General features: G+C 40.3%; 1 protein-coding gene across 1 annotated transcript in view; it reads right to left on the minus strand.

The window, feature by feature from the left end:
* LOC131976529 (intermembrane lipid transfer protein VPS13B-like) overlaps positions 1-14,297 on the minus strand; it is a 353,761-nt gene that overhangs the window by 138,199 nt on the left and 201,265 nt on the right. The window contains exons 29-31 of the mRNA XM_059339603.1: positions 13,350-13,622; positions 12,932-13,088; positions 11,733-11,844 (exon numbers count right to left, since the gene is read on the minus strand). Coding sequence (XP_059195586.1) covers positions 11,733-11,844; positions 12,932-13,088; positions 13,350-13,622 — 542 coding nt within the window. The remainder of the gene's footprint in view (positions 1-11,732; positions 11,845-12,931; positions 13,089-13,349; positions 13,623-14,297) is intronic.

Genomic DNA, 14,297 nt, shown 5'->3' on the forward strand with positions numbered 1-14,297 from the left:
TTCAATCTCCACTCATTGCATTTGTTTATTTTAGAGGAATATTTCTGTGTTAAACAAGATGCCATTAAAGTGTTGGAACCTACAGATGTAGAGGGATTAATCAAACACTTATACTAGAGTTGATAATATACTGTAAATTAAATAAGCTATTTGAGCAGGACTGCGTAAAAACAACTGGTAAAGACCAGGAGGAGGAAGACAGTTCTGAGCCCACTTTAGTGCCAGCCTCTGGTTCTTTCAAGTCTGGTTGGGCCTCCTGGGGTTGTAATGTGCCTCTTATTACACAAGCATTAGGCAATTACGCCACTGGTTTCACATTGGCTTCCCAGAGCCACAGAAGAGCTTGTGGCTTCACACATGGACATTTGAAAGCATCTGCACATTCCTTCTTTCTTGAGGTTGACTCCCCCCCCCCCCCCCCCCCCCTTCATACTTTTACTCAATCTTCCAATTGCCTCCACTTTGCTCTGATGTTCTACTGACTAGCCTACTGATAACTGCCACTTGGCAGGAGACTACTGTACACACACGCATAAAGATATACATGGGCACATGCCTACGGAAACACACACAGGACCTGCACAGGGCAAAGGAAACTCAACATCAGTTGTTTTTTTTTCTTCTTAAAAACTATTATAAAACATATTCAGAGCTGTGTATTGATGTAACTCTATTTGCTGCGATTTTCCAAAGAAATAAACTGCTGACAACTGTTACAGCACTACATTGTAACTACAGTAAAAAAATCTTGAGCTCTAAGAAATAAGGTTGCCAAAAACTCTCTCTCTTTGTCTCAGACCCTGCTGTGCATATCAACACATTTCAAGTTCAGCTTTTTCCATGTAAATCGCTTATAAAGAAACTAGACAAAATGGAGACACACTCAATACCAATATGGTATTCCTAAATTCCCCTGATAGTCCACCTGGCCTCGGCTACTGCTGCATGACTGGCCCGTCAGAGTGTCCCTGTCAGTGCAATGACAGCTTCAAACCAACCACACAGGATGCTAGAACATCAACATGTCATGAGCAGGGAGAAAAGGAACTAAAAAACAATAATGCACAAGGCTGGGGTTTGACTACACACATGGACACATACACAGACATAAGCACTTACAATTTCACACACACACACACACACACACACACACACACACACACACACACACACACACACACACACACACACACACACACACACACACACACACACACACAGGGTAACACCAGTAGAATGTGTGTATCGCATGCTGCAGAGAAGCACAGAGCTTCCTAGGTTGGTGGTATGGGTGTATTCTTAGAACCCTTATATCCTGCTTCAGGATGAACCATTCACACATACACATACAGGCACAATCAATGAGCCCTGTGACCAGGCACTCAACCCCTGGATCAGGCCCTTTCATGAGTGCAGGACAGCTGAGGGGTGATCCCTCTCGCCTCTGTCAGCATGCATCGCGACCTGACTGACAGCAGCATGCCAAAACACAAGAGCGGTTTCCGGGAAGCTCTGAATTAAGGTCTGTCACCTCGGGTGCCACCAAACAGGGAATGCAGAAGTCCACTCTGTTCCTAAGAGCAACACACAGACAGATGTTACATGGGGGAAGGAAAAAAGAAAGGGCAGTTGTTGGGAATCCATACTGTGGGTTTTTCAGCTTTGCACTGAAAAGGACTAATACGTGAAAGGGGAAACTGCACTGTGAACACTCTGGGTGAATGACATAATTTGGTCTGCTTGCGTGTAAGTACCATAAATGGGCAATTATAGAGGAAGGATATGTTGTTATCAAAATCAAAAGGGTTTATCTTCCAATGAGATATAGGACTCATTTTTCACCCTGCAGATGGTCCAAAGGAAAAGGTCACCATAATATATAGTGCCCTCCCACTTACAGTGTTAATTCATGTAAGGTTATCCACCCATTACATTAGAGGTCTTATCTTACAATCCTAATTCCAAAACAGTTGGGCCGCTGTATGAAACGAAAATAAAAACAAATGCATCAAATTCAGAATTCATATTTACAAAAAAACAGACGTTTATCAGTTTGAACATTTAATAGTTTTCCATTGAAGATCTATTTAAAAGGTCTAGCATATAATCACATTCTGTTTTAGTTCAATTTTAGACAACATCCCAACTTCTTTGGAATCGGGGTTGTATGTGCTACATAAGGTTGAGATGTTCAATAAATTGAAAGGGTTTATCCTGAGATGGAAATTATTTTGTTCAGTAAATGCCAGGACAATCTGTCTGTCCTGTTTTCTTGTGTACAAACTTAATAAACTTTTATTCTTATAAGAATGTTTATGATGCATCCTCTAAGATTCATGATAATCCACAGGAAATTGTCACAGAAATGCATTATAATATCTTGTTAAATTTTGGACAAATTGGCCACTCTTGTGACCTCATGGTGCCAAAACAGGAAAGACCATGATATTCTTTAAATGACTGGAATTTATCCGCTTTGGACTATAAATTTCAATATCAAATGACATTGATATCCAAAAGTTATTACGATTTTTGAGGCTGGACTAAACTGTTGGACCAAAGAACCCAGAGACGAACAGATCAACATGGCCTATCCCAATAGCCTCTCCACTTTTGCCAAAAAAAGAGAAAAAAAAAGAGAGGGAAAATAACTTGTGGTTTACTTGTTTGATTCCCCTGTGGTGAGTCCTAATACCCCCTTCTCTCCCTCTTCTCCACTTTCTCTTCACATTACAACGGAATCATATGCATAAAATGGCCATAAAAATGTATAGCAGGGCCCGGGCAGGGGGTTTTCTGCCTCCTAATCCCCCTAAACCTCTAACTGCAGGCTGAGGAATACAAGTGTTGTGGTGCAATCTTCTCACAGAGCAGAGGGCCTGAGAATAACATCACAGAGGCCACAGATATTTATGGAATGAACCACAGGCTGTACACAGAAGTCAGCAGACACCACAACACAGCACACAAGACGCTGTATACAGCTCCCTACTCATATACAGCACAAGACACTGCCGGCTAAACACAAAGTGTAGAGCTGCGGTCAAAAGCTCTCCAATGATGGATAAGTGGAATTAGAGGGATAGAAAGAAAGATGATAAAGATACAATATGATATATAGGTAAACAGATACAGCTATAAATCATTAATTTTACTCAGTATCCATATGAACATGACTTGTGAATCTGTTTGAGGGCCTCTAGTCAGACAGAAAGGGGGACAGCTGGTGGTCCGCCTGGACAGCGTGGAGTGCACCCTTAAAAAGACGGATAGCCTTATTCAGAGTGGTTGACTTGATTGAACACAGCGGTCAGGTACTCTGGTTCACAGATCAAAGATCAAATCCACTAACATTCATCTGGTTTCCTCTGTTCTGCTCTTGTAACCAACACAAACCAAGTCTTCCTCTCTTTCCTCAGCTGCAGCATTTTCCCCCCTTTCAGGAAATCAGCTTGCACGTCATACGATATGTTTGCTGTATAATCTGGGAGACTGAGAAATCTATCCGTCATACTGGTTCCCACTGAAAAGAATGACAAATATTACTTTATCATAAGAAAAAAAAAAGGTGAAGGGAGAAATACTCCACCTCAAAGCCTCAGCAGCATTCAGTGGCTGAGTCTAAACTTCCTGTTCACATTACGACACGTTGCTTCAAATCGAGCCCCACCGAGCCCTGCACAGGCCTTCCTTTCTGATTCAAAACATAAATTCTGGGGCAAACTTTAATAAAAGGGGGCGTATGATTTACTCTGGGTAGCGGCTGTCCCCATTCTTAAAACAATTTGATGTTGCATTAATCCTGAGTGTCGAGGTGATGTGAAATATGTCCTCTGCGTTTACCAGCACCAGGTGTTTCATTTGCTGGACTGACAAAAAACAATGTTTATTCTGGCTGACCCTCCAATCCTTGCTTATTTTATCTTCTGTCTCTGTAGAAGAGAGAGAGGGAACATGGTTGTACATCTTTAGTGAGAGAGTAGAACAGAGGGTTAAAAGAAAAGGGAGAGAAACAAATGGAGCTAAATGATTTACAGTTCACCAAGAAAGGTCTAGCTCTAATCATCTCAATTGGATGTCTCTTTCCTCCGCCTCCCGGGCCCAAACAGAGCACAACAGCAATGAAGCCCAGGCCTCAGGAGCCCTCGGAGCCCTCGGATCCATTCTTGTTGACAAAATATTTTACGCTATTAACCACTTTACCTCTGTTTGACTGCAGGGTGGGTCTGCTATAAGACTGGCTCAGGCTCAACAAACTCTCCTGACTCGGTAACATTTCCCCTCACTCTACCCCAAAAAAACTTACAATAACTACTGGTTTACATTATGATAACTGGACATCTTACACAATATAACTACACTCTCTTTAAGACAATCGTGTAGTATCAAAATTGATTGCTGTAATAACATATATTTAAGTTATTATACTTGCATGAACCAACTAAAAGATCAGAACAGCTAGTTAGCCAAACAAGCGCCAGTGCAATTAAAGAGATTTAGTAAGTTGGTTTGGTTTCACCCACAGTGCCGTGTTAATGACATACTGGTATATTTTCACAAAAAGACAGAATTTAGAATAGCAGGAGTGTAGACAAGGGAATAAAGATCCACTGATTATATTTTAAAGCCTGAAAGTAGAGACCAAAATAGATGAAGAGAACTTTGATTCAAATGGCTCATGTCTGGCTGGGTAATCCACTTTAACTGTACTAAAATGCTGCTTTGCTTACACATAGCACTGAGTAGCAATGTATGACATCAGCAGGGACTAATTGTGAAGCTTTCAACACTATTATTATAGAGCTAAAAAATTTGTCGCTCATCATTTAGGCGGCTCTACAGTGGCAGCTTAAAGAGATCATACTAAAGTGCTATTTTAATCTAGTGATACAGATATTATGATCATTGCAATCATTGCCTCTGAAAGGAGTTTGTCATTAAACCTCCTCAGCAGCCAGGGGAGTTTTAAAGCAACTCCTAAATCAGTGTATATAAGTGTAGGTCCTGAGTGTCACCGTGTGTGGCCCGAGCAGCTCCTCTCCTCTGCTGCGGCAGCGAAGCAAAGCCGGCGCACTTTTTGCTGGTGTAAACAAACGGGGAAATGGGGCACTTGGCAGCCGACTAAAGTGAGTGATGAGGCAAGTGTGCACTGAAGCATCTAATGAATCATTTGCTGGGAACTCTGGGTTTTATGAGAAAAGGAAAGATGAGGAGAAAGACAAGAAAGAAGGGCGACCAGCTGAAAGCGTATAAGAACAGCATTTCAAATGAAAAAGAAAAGGAAGTAAGAGAGCTGCAGCTGTCATACGGACGCCTGAGAGGATCATTCAGCCTTTTGCCCCAGTGTGAGGACAAGAGATTAGAATGCATAAAACTCACAGGGTCTCCTAATCCTGCTACTAGCACAGCAGCAGCAGTATGTGGGCCCCAGTGACCGCTGGTGAATTTACTGAGGTGACTGCTGATGCTGTGACAGGTCTGCACCTTTGAACACAGCTGATGTGCTGAGGGCATATAAGCAGCTATTTTCCACACCTTGCCTTCACTCCTACTGCCTCAAACTAATAAAACACAAATATTACTTATGGTGTTCAAACCATGAAATTTAACAGTAATGATAGGGAGACAGGTTCTGATCTATGAGGGTAAAAATACATTATATCATATTCAGTATCGCTGAGTGTACTGAAAAGTTAAGTTATATTTGTGAAAAGTCATAATTACTGATTGTATGTTATGAAAGGCATTTTAAGAGTGTAATGACAGTTCCCCTAACTACCGTGTTAACTACAGAGTAACAGTTAACCACAATTGCAAATTCCATATCTAACTTGTAGGTTTTATACACGGTCGCCCATGAAGTTTTTACTTCTTTCCATAAAATAATTTATTAAGTGACGCCAAGGGGGGGTCCATAACTGTCCGTATGTTATGAGTTGGGAATGAAAATGACAATGATAGACATGTGAAGGCAATCCCTGCTACAGCTCAGAACCATAGGCCTGTCACGATAACAATTGTTTTAGGACAATATATTTTCCCAGAAACTATCAGGATAAACGATAGTATCATTGATGTTTCAGGACCATTTTATGAAACTGATATAACGATATTAGACCAAAATAATCCAAGTACATCCTTTTCCACAGCAATTCATTTTTAAATATAAAGAATATGAAACATGGGAATTGAATTGTGGATAAGAAATATTACAATATTCTAGATAAATAAACTACAATCGAAACAAATAAAATAGACCCTCAGGCTCGGTTAACAAAAAATGCACTGATATAAATATTATGAATTATATTATTTTATATTATAACATATCAACGGCTGGAATTGCTGCTTGGGAAATCCCACAGAGATCAGGCTGAGTGACATGAGAGGGAGAGAAGCAGAGTGACTGGCAAAAATGTTGATGGCTTATGTTAACAAACACGCAATATATCGAGTCCAGAAAAAACTATCAAGTCCATTTTATATATCGAACGATAAGTCAATATAGTTATTATCGTGACAGGCCTACTGAACCATTATACACTATAATTGTTATGCACTGCGTCTTTAAGACCCCATAATGTTAAAGAATTAACAACTAAACCAATTTTAACTCTGTAAATTATTTTAAAAAGGCAAACAGAAATACAACTCCTTTCCCAAAAGTTTCTGATCAGCCAATCACTTCCTGTCTGGCAGAATAGTAGTATACCTCTCTGGGGCCTTGTATCCATGGATCCATGTTGCTAGAGGAGAAGGGTGCATATAACATAGTGCCAGGGAGTTTTATTGGTAACAGGCAGCGTCCTGGTTTCAGTGAGCTGTGTTTATCTGTGAAGGGGAGATCCCCATCACAACCACTTATTAGGACATATATGTGGGCTTAACCAGGCAGCCATTCAACAGCAATAAGGGGCTTGCTTACTGACCACAGCGTGCTGGGACTGGGACCAGTCTAACCAACATTCGAGCGACGGAGAATAAAAGCGAGACAGGAAGGAAATAACAAATACACATGGAGACAGTGAGAAAAAAAACATAGAAAAAGACACATGGCGGGTAAAAAGGACAGCAGAAGGTGAGAGTGAAAAAGTAATGGAGCGGGTATTTATGAGTATGTGTATGTATATATATATATATATATATATATATATATAAATATACAGTTGTACTGTGGCCAAAAAGGAGGAGCCTGCAAGAGCCAAAGGAGAGGAGAAAAATAATAATTTTAAAAAAAATGGGGCATAAAAGAGGTATAACATTTAGCACTAAAAAACTAATTATTATTATTATTATTATTATTATTACTATTATTATTATCACTGTTCATATTTCCGTTATTATTACAGCTATTATTACTGATTCTACCACAGTTATTAACATTCCATTATATTTTGAATGTAAAGCCATCTGAATCAAATTTGTGATTTTTATTTGGGCTATATAAATATATAAATCAATTGAACTGATAGTTAGGAAGAAATTATGTATAAAAAAAGAAAGGAGAAAGGAAGAGTCAGGTGAAAAGAAGAGAAAAAAGAAAAGCAGGGCTGGTATGAAAAATAGAAAAAAAGAGGAAAACAGAAGAAAAAGAAAGAAAAGATACAGCAATAAAAACATTTTAAAAATGGTGATAATGAGAAAGGACGTGATGAGGGTATATAACATAATATGCTAAAGTAAAGAAGCAGAGGTGGATATAAACTCCAGAACAAACATAGAAGAGAGAAGAAAATGTGGAGAAAAAGAGGGAATTAAAAAAAAAGCTACAGGAAGAACAGACATACTTTGGAAAATGTATGAGAAAAAGACACTGGAGGCGGGAGTGAAATAGACAGAGTCATATTGATACAGCCACCTCATGTTGACTTGGCTCTGCATCACCACTGACACAGCAGCCGTGTCTGCCGTTACCATGGAAACGCAGGCATGTGCACTAATCAAAACAAAAAAACAAAAACCATATTTTGCGGCAGCGGGATGCTCCCTGAGTCTCCTCTGACAGACCATGAGGTAACCGAGTGTGTGATGGAATCTAGAGCTGTGTCATCTAGGTGTGGGGATGTCGGGAAATGTGCAGGATATTTTAAGACACAAACACACACACACACACACACACACACACACACACACACACACACACACAGAAACATGAGCACACACACAGAAACATGTACACACACAAAGATGCAAGTACGAAGGGACAAACACACATGTAAGAGTTTAAGTTAAACCTTCGGCATTTAAACTTTCTTTGATAGTAATTATTCAACTATTCAAGTCTCTTTTTTTCCCCAAATTAAAACAGTTATTTAGACAATATCATTAAGGATTTCTTTAGCTTTAGTTGCATAAAATATAAAATATTTAATGATATATATATATTTCTATATATATATATATATATGTGTGTGTGTGTGTGTGTGTGTGTGTGTTAAAAATCGCACTACAAATTACCCAAAGCAACAAACAATATTTTATTTCATTTCGAAAACATCAGCTGAAAAGATCAGTATGTTAAAAAGAATAAGTAAAGTGTTCAAGTCAGTTAAATTTGATTATTATTTTGAAAGTTAGTGAAGTTTATAAAAGGCTAGGATATTGGCAAACTTATGTAATGTTTTAACACTCTCACTGAGACATTTTAACATGTCTCCATGCCTCAATCTCCACATGGTACTTGAAAGAGTGTACCCCATTCACCCCAGCATACAAGAAGCTTTCAATTAAGTGCTCCATAAGTTAAAAAAATCTCATTGGAAAAAGGAGAAAAACAGAGAGAATGAGAGACAATCGGAGTGGGGAGTAAAAGATCTGTGAGATTTTTACGGAGGGCGCAAACCACAAGAAAGTCAGGGCTGAACGCATGCTGGACATTCCCTGGGCCGCCGGCTCGTGTACTTGGAAAAAGCACGCTTTTTTCAAGACAGGAAAATGATTTCAGCTGTGTAAATTGACAGCGGCCTTGTAGCTTAAGATGGAGAGGGAGAAAAGAGGGGAAGCCTGCAGCTCCGTGTCATAATTCCTGCTTAGTAAAAAAGGCCGCTGGGGACCTACTCCTTCAGGGAGACAGAATTTAACATCACATGATCAAATGAAACCATGTTAATTGTTACCAAATGAACCTGGGGGTGGATATCAACTTAACTCTACAGCTTTACAGTCTAACGGGTTTATTTTACCTTCTTTGAGGAAATCTATCTGCTCTAAACGATAAATACACACTGTACCCTGAAAATGTTGAGGCTGAAAGGGAAGCTGAGGAGCTTTGAAGTGTGTCAGGAACAGTGTTAGTTGAACAGTATCAAGACATGCTCCGTCAGGATGTTTACACATACTCGCTATTTTAGCCTTCACTCTCGTCTTCTCTCAGGGTGGCATCACACTAAATCCTGGTTCGAGACATTCTGAGGCAATCATTTCATGTACAGTACACAATAACAGCATGGCTGCTTAGATCAGTCATTCAATTATGACAACGGATGTAATTAGTGGTGGGCTTTAAACAGAAATGCAGCGAATGGCTACCGGCACTCACAGACATATTTCTTCCTATAGCCACAGTTGGTTATAGATTGTAAACACACATTGGTTTTGCATGATTACAGACTCTCACTTTGACTTTCTCTATACGACTTGGGGGAGCACTCACAGCAGAGAATTGAGCGGAGATAAAGCACATAACAGTGCTTGGTAATGGTATGTCAACAAGTCCCTGATCTCAGGGTTATCAATCATGTGACTCAGAAGTGTGATCATCCTAAATTGGAGGGCAGATGTGAACAGGGAAGGTGGTGAGGATAATGCATGGTTAGAAATGGAAGAATGAACACAGAGAGTGGTTTAACATAATTCCTGGGTTTCACTGCAGAGAGGGAAGTGGTGGCTGTTGGCTTCTGTGTGTAGAGGTTAAGGGGGTGAGTGAATGTGGGTGTGTTTGTACACATGGCCATGCCTGATGCTATTGTTTGTGACAGAGTATGTATATGTGCTTTTTTGCGTGCATAGGTGCAGCATTCGGTTGTGTTCATTGCACGTTTGGGTGTGAATGCATGACTGATTGTTATGTGTTTGTGAGTGCCTGACTGTGTGCGTGTGGAGGGTTACATGGTAGCGTGTGTGTGTTCAGGCCAGGGTGGAGCGTCGTGCGAGGCAATCTGTGTCTATGAGCAGATGTGGGCACCACAGCCACAGAGCCACCGATCCTCTAACTACCACAGGCAGAACATTACTGGCCAATATGGGGTAAAATTGCATGGCTGGTCTAACTGTTTTTTGGGGCGAAAGTCTGAGAAAAACTCTAGATTATTTTCCATGCCCACAAGATCATCATTTATCATCTGACTTGATAACAACATGGCCAGCATGTCAACAAAAATAAATCTAGGCACAGTTTCCATGGAAACAGAGTAGTTACTACTAATTAGCTGTACTAACTCGTACCAAAACAAAGAGCAAACATTTCAGCACAGCACACTGTAGGGAACTAGATGGGATAAAAAAAATACCCCCAAAACTCCCTGCAAAACAGTAGCTATGGTTACTGATCAATACAATCTTTGCTTCAACACATCAAACAAGTAATTAGAGACTGTGAGAGAGATAGTTTGGGTATTCGAACTCTGGAAGAAATTTGGACAATGTTGGACGGAGTGTGGAATTTCTCTCCATATTGCCTTGATGGTTACAGATTGTCAGGCGTGCCCAAAGGCCTAGACCCCCTCTGCCTGCCTGCTCCATGTAATCTCACTGCACATGACACTTCCACCAACTGAAGGCAGCAATGAAGCCCAAAATGGCCTCTCCTCTCCTTTTGTTGTCCACCTTCGTCCCCCCCCCCCCTTTTCTCCACTTCACGTCTTGTGTCAGCTCACATCTCACTTGCAGCTGCACAAAGCATTTGGCACCACTTTTATCTCCCTCATTACATGTGTTTGCCAGCTCCATATCTGCCCATTCACACAACTGCTCTCTCTCTCTCACACACACAAGCTGTGGGGCTGCGGTTTTGAGGCAGCTATGACACAATCCAGATTCTTTGAGCTGCCTATAGCAGGGAAATGTGTTTTGCGCAGAGCTATTTCCCTCAGAAGTCCAGGTTTTCCCTGCCTAGTTGCTTTGATCCACATGGCACGGGGGGCTTGTGTCAACAGTCTTGTGTTTCAGCTGGAGGGCCCGGCAGACCCCCAAGGTGTCACTCACTGCTCTGTCATTGCTGGGGCAGCTTATCCACTATGTGGCGCTGTCACTCGCTGTACCCTAGGAACCTCCCATGAGACATCAAACAACACGAGGACACAGAAGTGCACCCATTCACAGCGTGGACACACACAGAGAGACTGAAAACACAACAGGTTTTATAGAGTGCGACTCACAAATCTGAATGGCACCTGCAATGAATTGTGGTCATATAGCAAGTTTTGTGGTGGTCTAATTCTACCAGCAATGTGTATTTTCAAGAAGAATAAAAAAAATGAAAACAAACAGATAGCATGTGCAAACAGAAGAGAAAGGAAAATAGCAACGGATTAAATAAAGACTGTCTTTTTTAAATCAAAATACTGTTCAAGTAATGTTATTAGGAATAGGAGAAGAAATGAGATAATTCTGCATTTAACTTGCACTGATAAGCTTCATGATTTCTGCAAATGTTTCCTGAAAACAAAGCATAATGAACTTTCATATTGCAGATCAGCAGAGAGGTTGTTGAGAGGAGAGAGAGTTTGTCTTACTGGTAGATGTCTTTTCGCAGCACAGTGCGGGTCAGGGGGTTATCAGCCTGAGGAGCCATGCTGAGGGAACCCAGCTTTAAGACCAGGGTGTCCTCTTTTTTCACATGGGGATCTAGTGTGACACACACAGGCACACAATTAATATGGAGGCCAAGGAGATATATACAGTTCACATGTGTACAGAACCGCACCATCCCGCCGACAGTCCTTGAAACGATCATAGGTTACCCAAGTTTCCGTTTAAAATGGTGATATCACTTTATTCTATGTCTCATTAAAAATGTCACCAAAAATAAAATGTTTGGAATAACTACATCCTGTTAAAAACATTAAATTCTGAGCTCCTCAGCAACACTGTGAAGCCATGATTGATTTAGCTGAGATAAATGGTCACGTGCCAAATATTCACTGAACACTGGACAGAACTGCAGGCTGTTTACACAAAAATGTTGTAAAAATGTAAATAGTTAAATGTGTAAAGCATGTGGACACCCAATTTTTTTCTCAACATTTTTGATACTTGTGGGCACTTAGATGTGTCATATATATAAAATGCTGTGTATATAAATTCCATTTTATTTCAAATAAAAAAATATATCTATTTGAGTAATTTGAGTTGCATTTTTTCTTCTTCCTTTTCTTAAAAAGAAAGTTTTAAGTTGTTCTCACTTCTAGCCATGATTGTGCCGATTCCATAGAGGTGCAGGACTTAAAGATTTTATACATTGCCGTGAAATACAAGGCCACAGTGAGTAAAATGTAAAAAGAACCAAAAATGGCTTGTTGGGGTTGAGGGTTAAACAGTCAGTACATTCATCCCACATATCCAATTTTAAAAATGCTTACAAAAATGTACATAACACACACACTAATGCATTTACTGTGGGATATGAAGAGAGTACAAAAACACATACACACAAACCACTGCTTTACAGAGCTTAACCACTATTAGTCATTACTATCAGCAGACAAAACAAGTCTCCATCTACAATGCATGACATTCTGACAATGATTTTATATTCTGTAGGAGTGTGTATAACTGTGGTTGGTTCCTCAGAACCTCAACTATTTCTCTTAGCAAATGTTAAATGTGGGGCCTCTGTACCGCAGAAACTAAAACACAGCCAGTGACATGAAAACTGTCCCATTGTTGTTCTCCACGTGACAACACAAGAGCGCGTGACAAGTAGTTCTCTAACCTGCTGCAGTATGTTTGTCTTGTGCCCCAGGGCAGAAGACCCTGATCACGCTGGTGTTGATGTACATGAGGGGCAAACATCGAGAGGTCAGTGTGTGGCTTCTCATTGGTTGGCCTGCTGACTTCCCACGCTCCCTGTAGCGTCTTGGTACGGTAGCCTGAAAAGGCATTGTCAAAAATACATATATTAAATTCATTAGAATAAATCCTCAACATAGAGTCTATCAAACTGATACCCACTACCTTATTATACATTTTTTAATTGATCTTCGAGGCTTTTTTACTTCTTATATTGTCAAATGATTTTTAAATTACTTTAAATGTGTATACAGGACCTAATGTTTTGTCAACCATTATGTTTGTTGTCGAGTCCACATACAGCTCAAGCCTTGAAATACTACACAGTTAAGGGAACAGACCTGGAACACCCCTGCTACAGTAGCCAGTAAGGGACAGGACAGCACCACATCAAAGGGCTGGGCTGTCAGCAGGATCTCTCTCAGGTACTGAGGTGAGCCGTCAGCCAGAGGATCAGCGGTCAGCCGCTGACTTGCAGTGGTAGCACCGCTGCGCGTTGGCCGCTCGGGCCTGGTGGTGAGTTTGTGACGGACATTTTTGGTGACAGCCTGGGTATAGGTGATGGACAGGAAGCCGTGCTGCTGGTGAGAGCCCTCCAGGACCTTGGCTGCCGTCTGGCCAGAGGTCAGACAAGACAAATCACACTGATCATTACAGAGCAATAGCATACACACACTGTTTTGGTCTGATTTCTTGGATGAGGGTTAAGCCAGGCTGAAAATAACACAACTCTTTTTAAAAGATCTTTTGAGCAAAAAGTTTCGTATCAAAAGACTTAAATAAAATCTTTATCAAGAAACTGGGCAATATAGTTTTCAACATGACTTTGTTTAAAGAACAAAAAAGACTTACCCTCAGCCAAAAAAACAGCCCTTTTTGTTATCATATACAATTCTAAAAAAGCCAAGCTGAAGCTACTAGCTAAAAAGGGTTCTAGAGCAAAATTATTCATATTCTGTGCAGAAAATTTAGATTGGATCCCAGTCAACTTTTGGTAAGCATTCATTCTTATAAAACCAATTATAGACTGCAGCTGAATTCTGAAACTGTTTTCTGATATATCAGAAAAGCCAGAATCAGAATCTTTGCCAAGCAAATAATAAAAAAAAAAAAATCACTTAAATACCCATCGAGTAAAAGAAAATAATCTCCAATCTGTTGCATGATTAAAAGATTTTAGGGTAAAATTTGTGAAAACATTCAGTAACAGTGGACCTAATACCTCTTATTTAAATATTTTATGAACTGCTGTCTAGAAGCATAAAATCTGCCCCCTTTTGAGAGACTTT

The sequence above is a fragment of the Centropristis striata genome, chromosome 8, assembly GCF_030273125.1.
Source record: "Centropristis striata isolate RG_2023a ecotype Rhode Island chromosome 8, C.striata_1.0, whole genome shotgun sequence".
NCBI lineage: Eukaryota > Metazoa > Chordata > Actinopteri > Perciformes > Serranidae > Centropristis > Centropristis striata.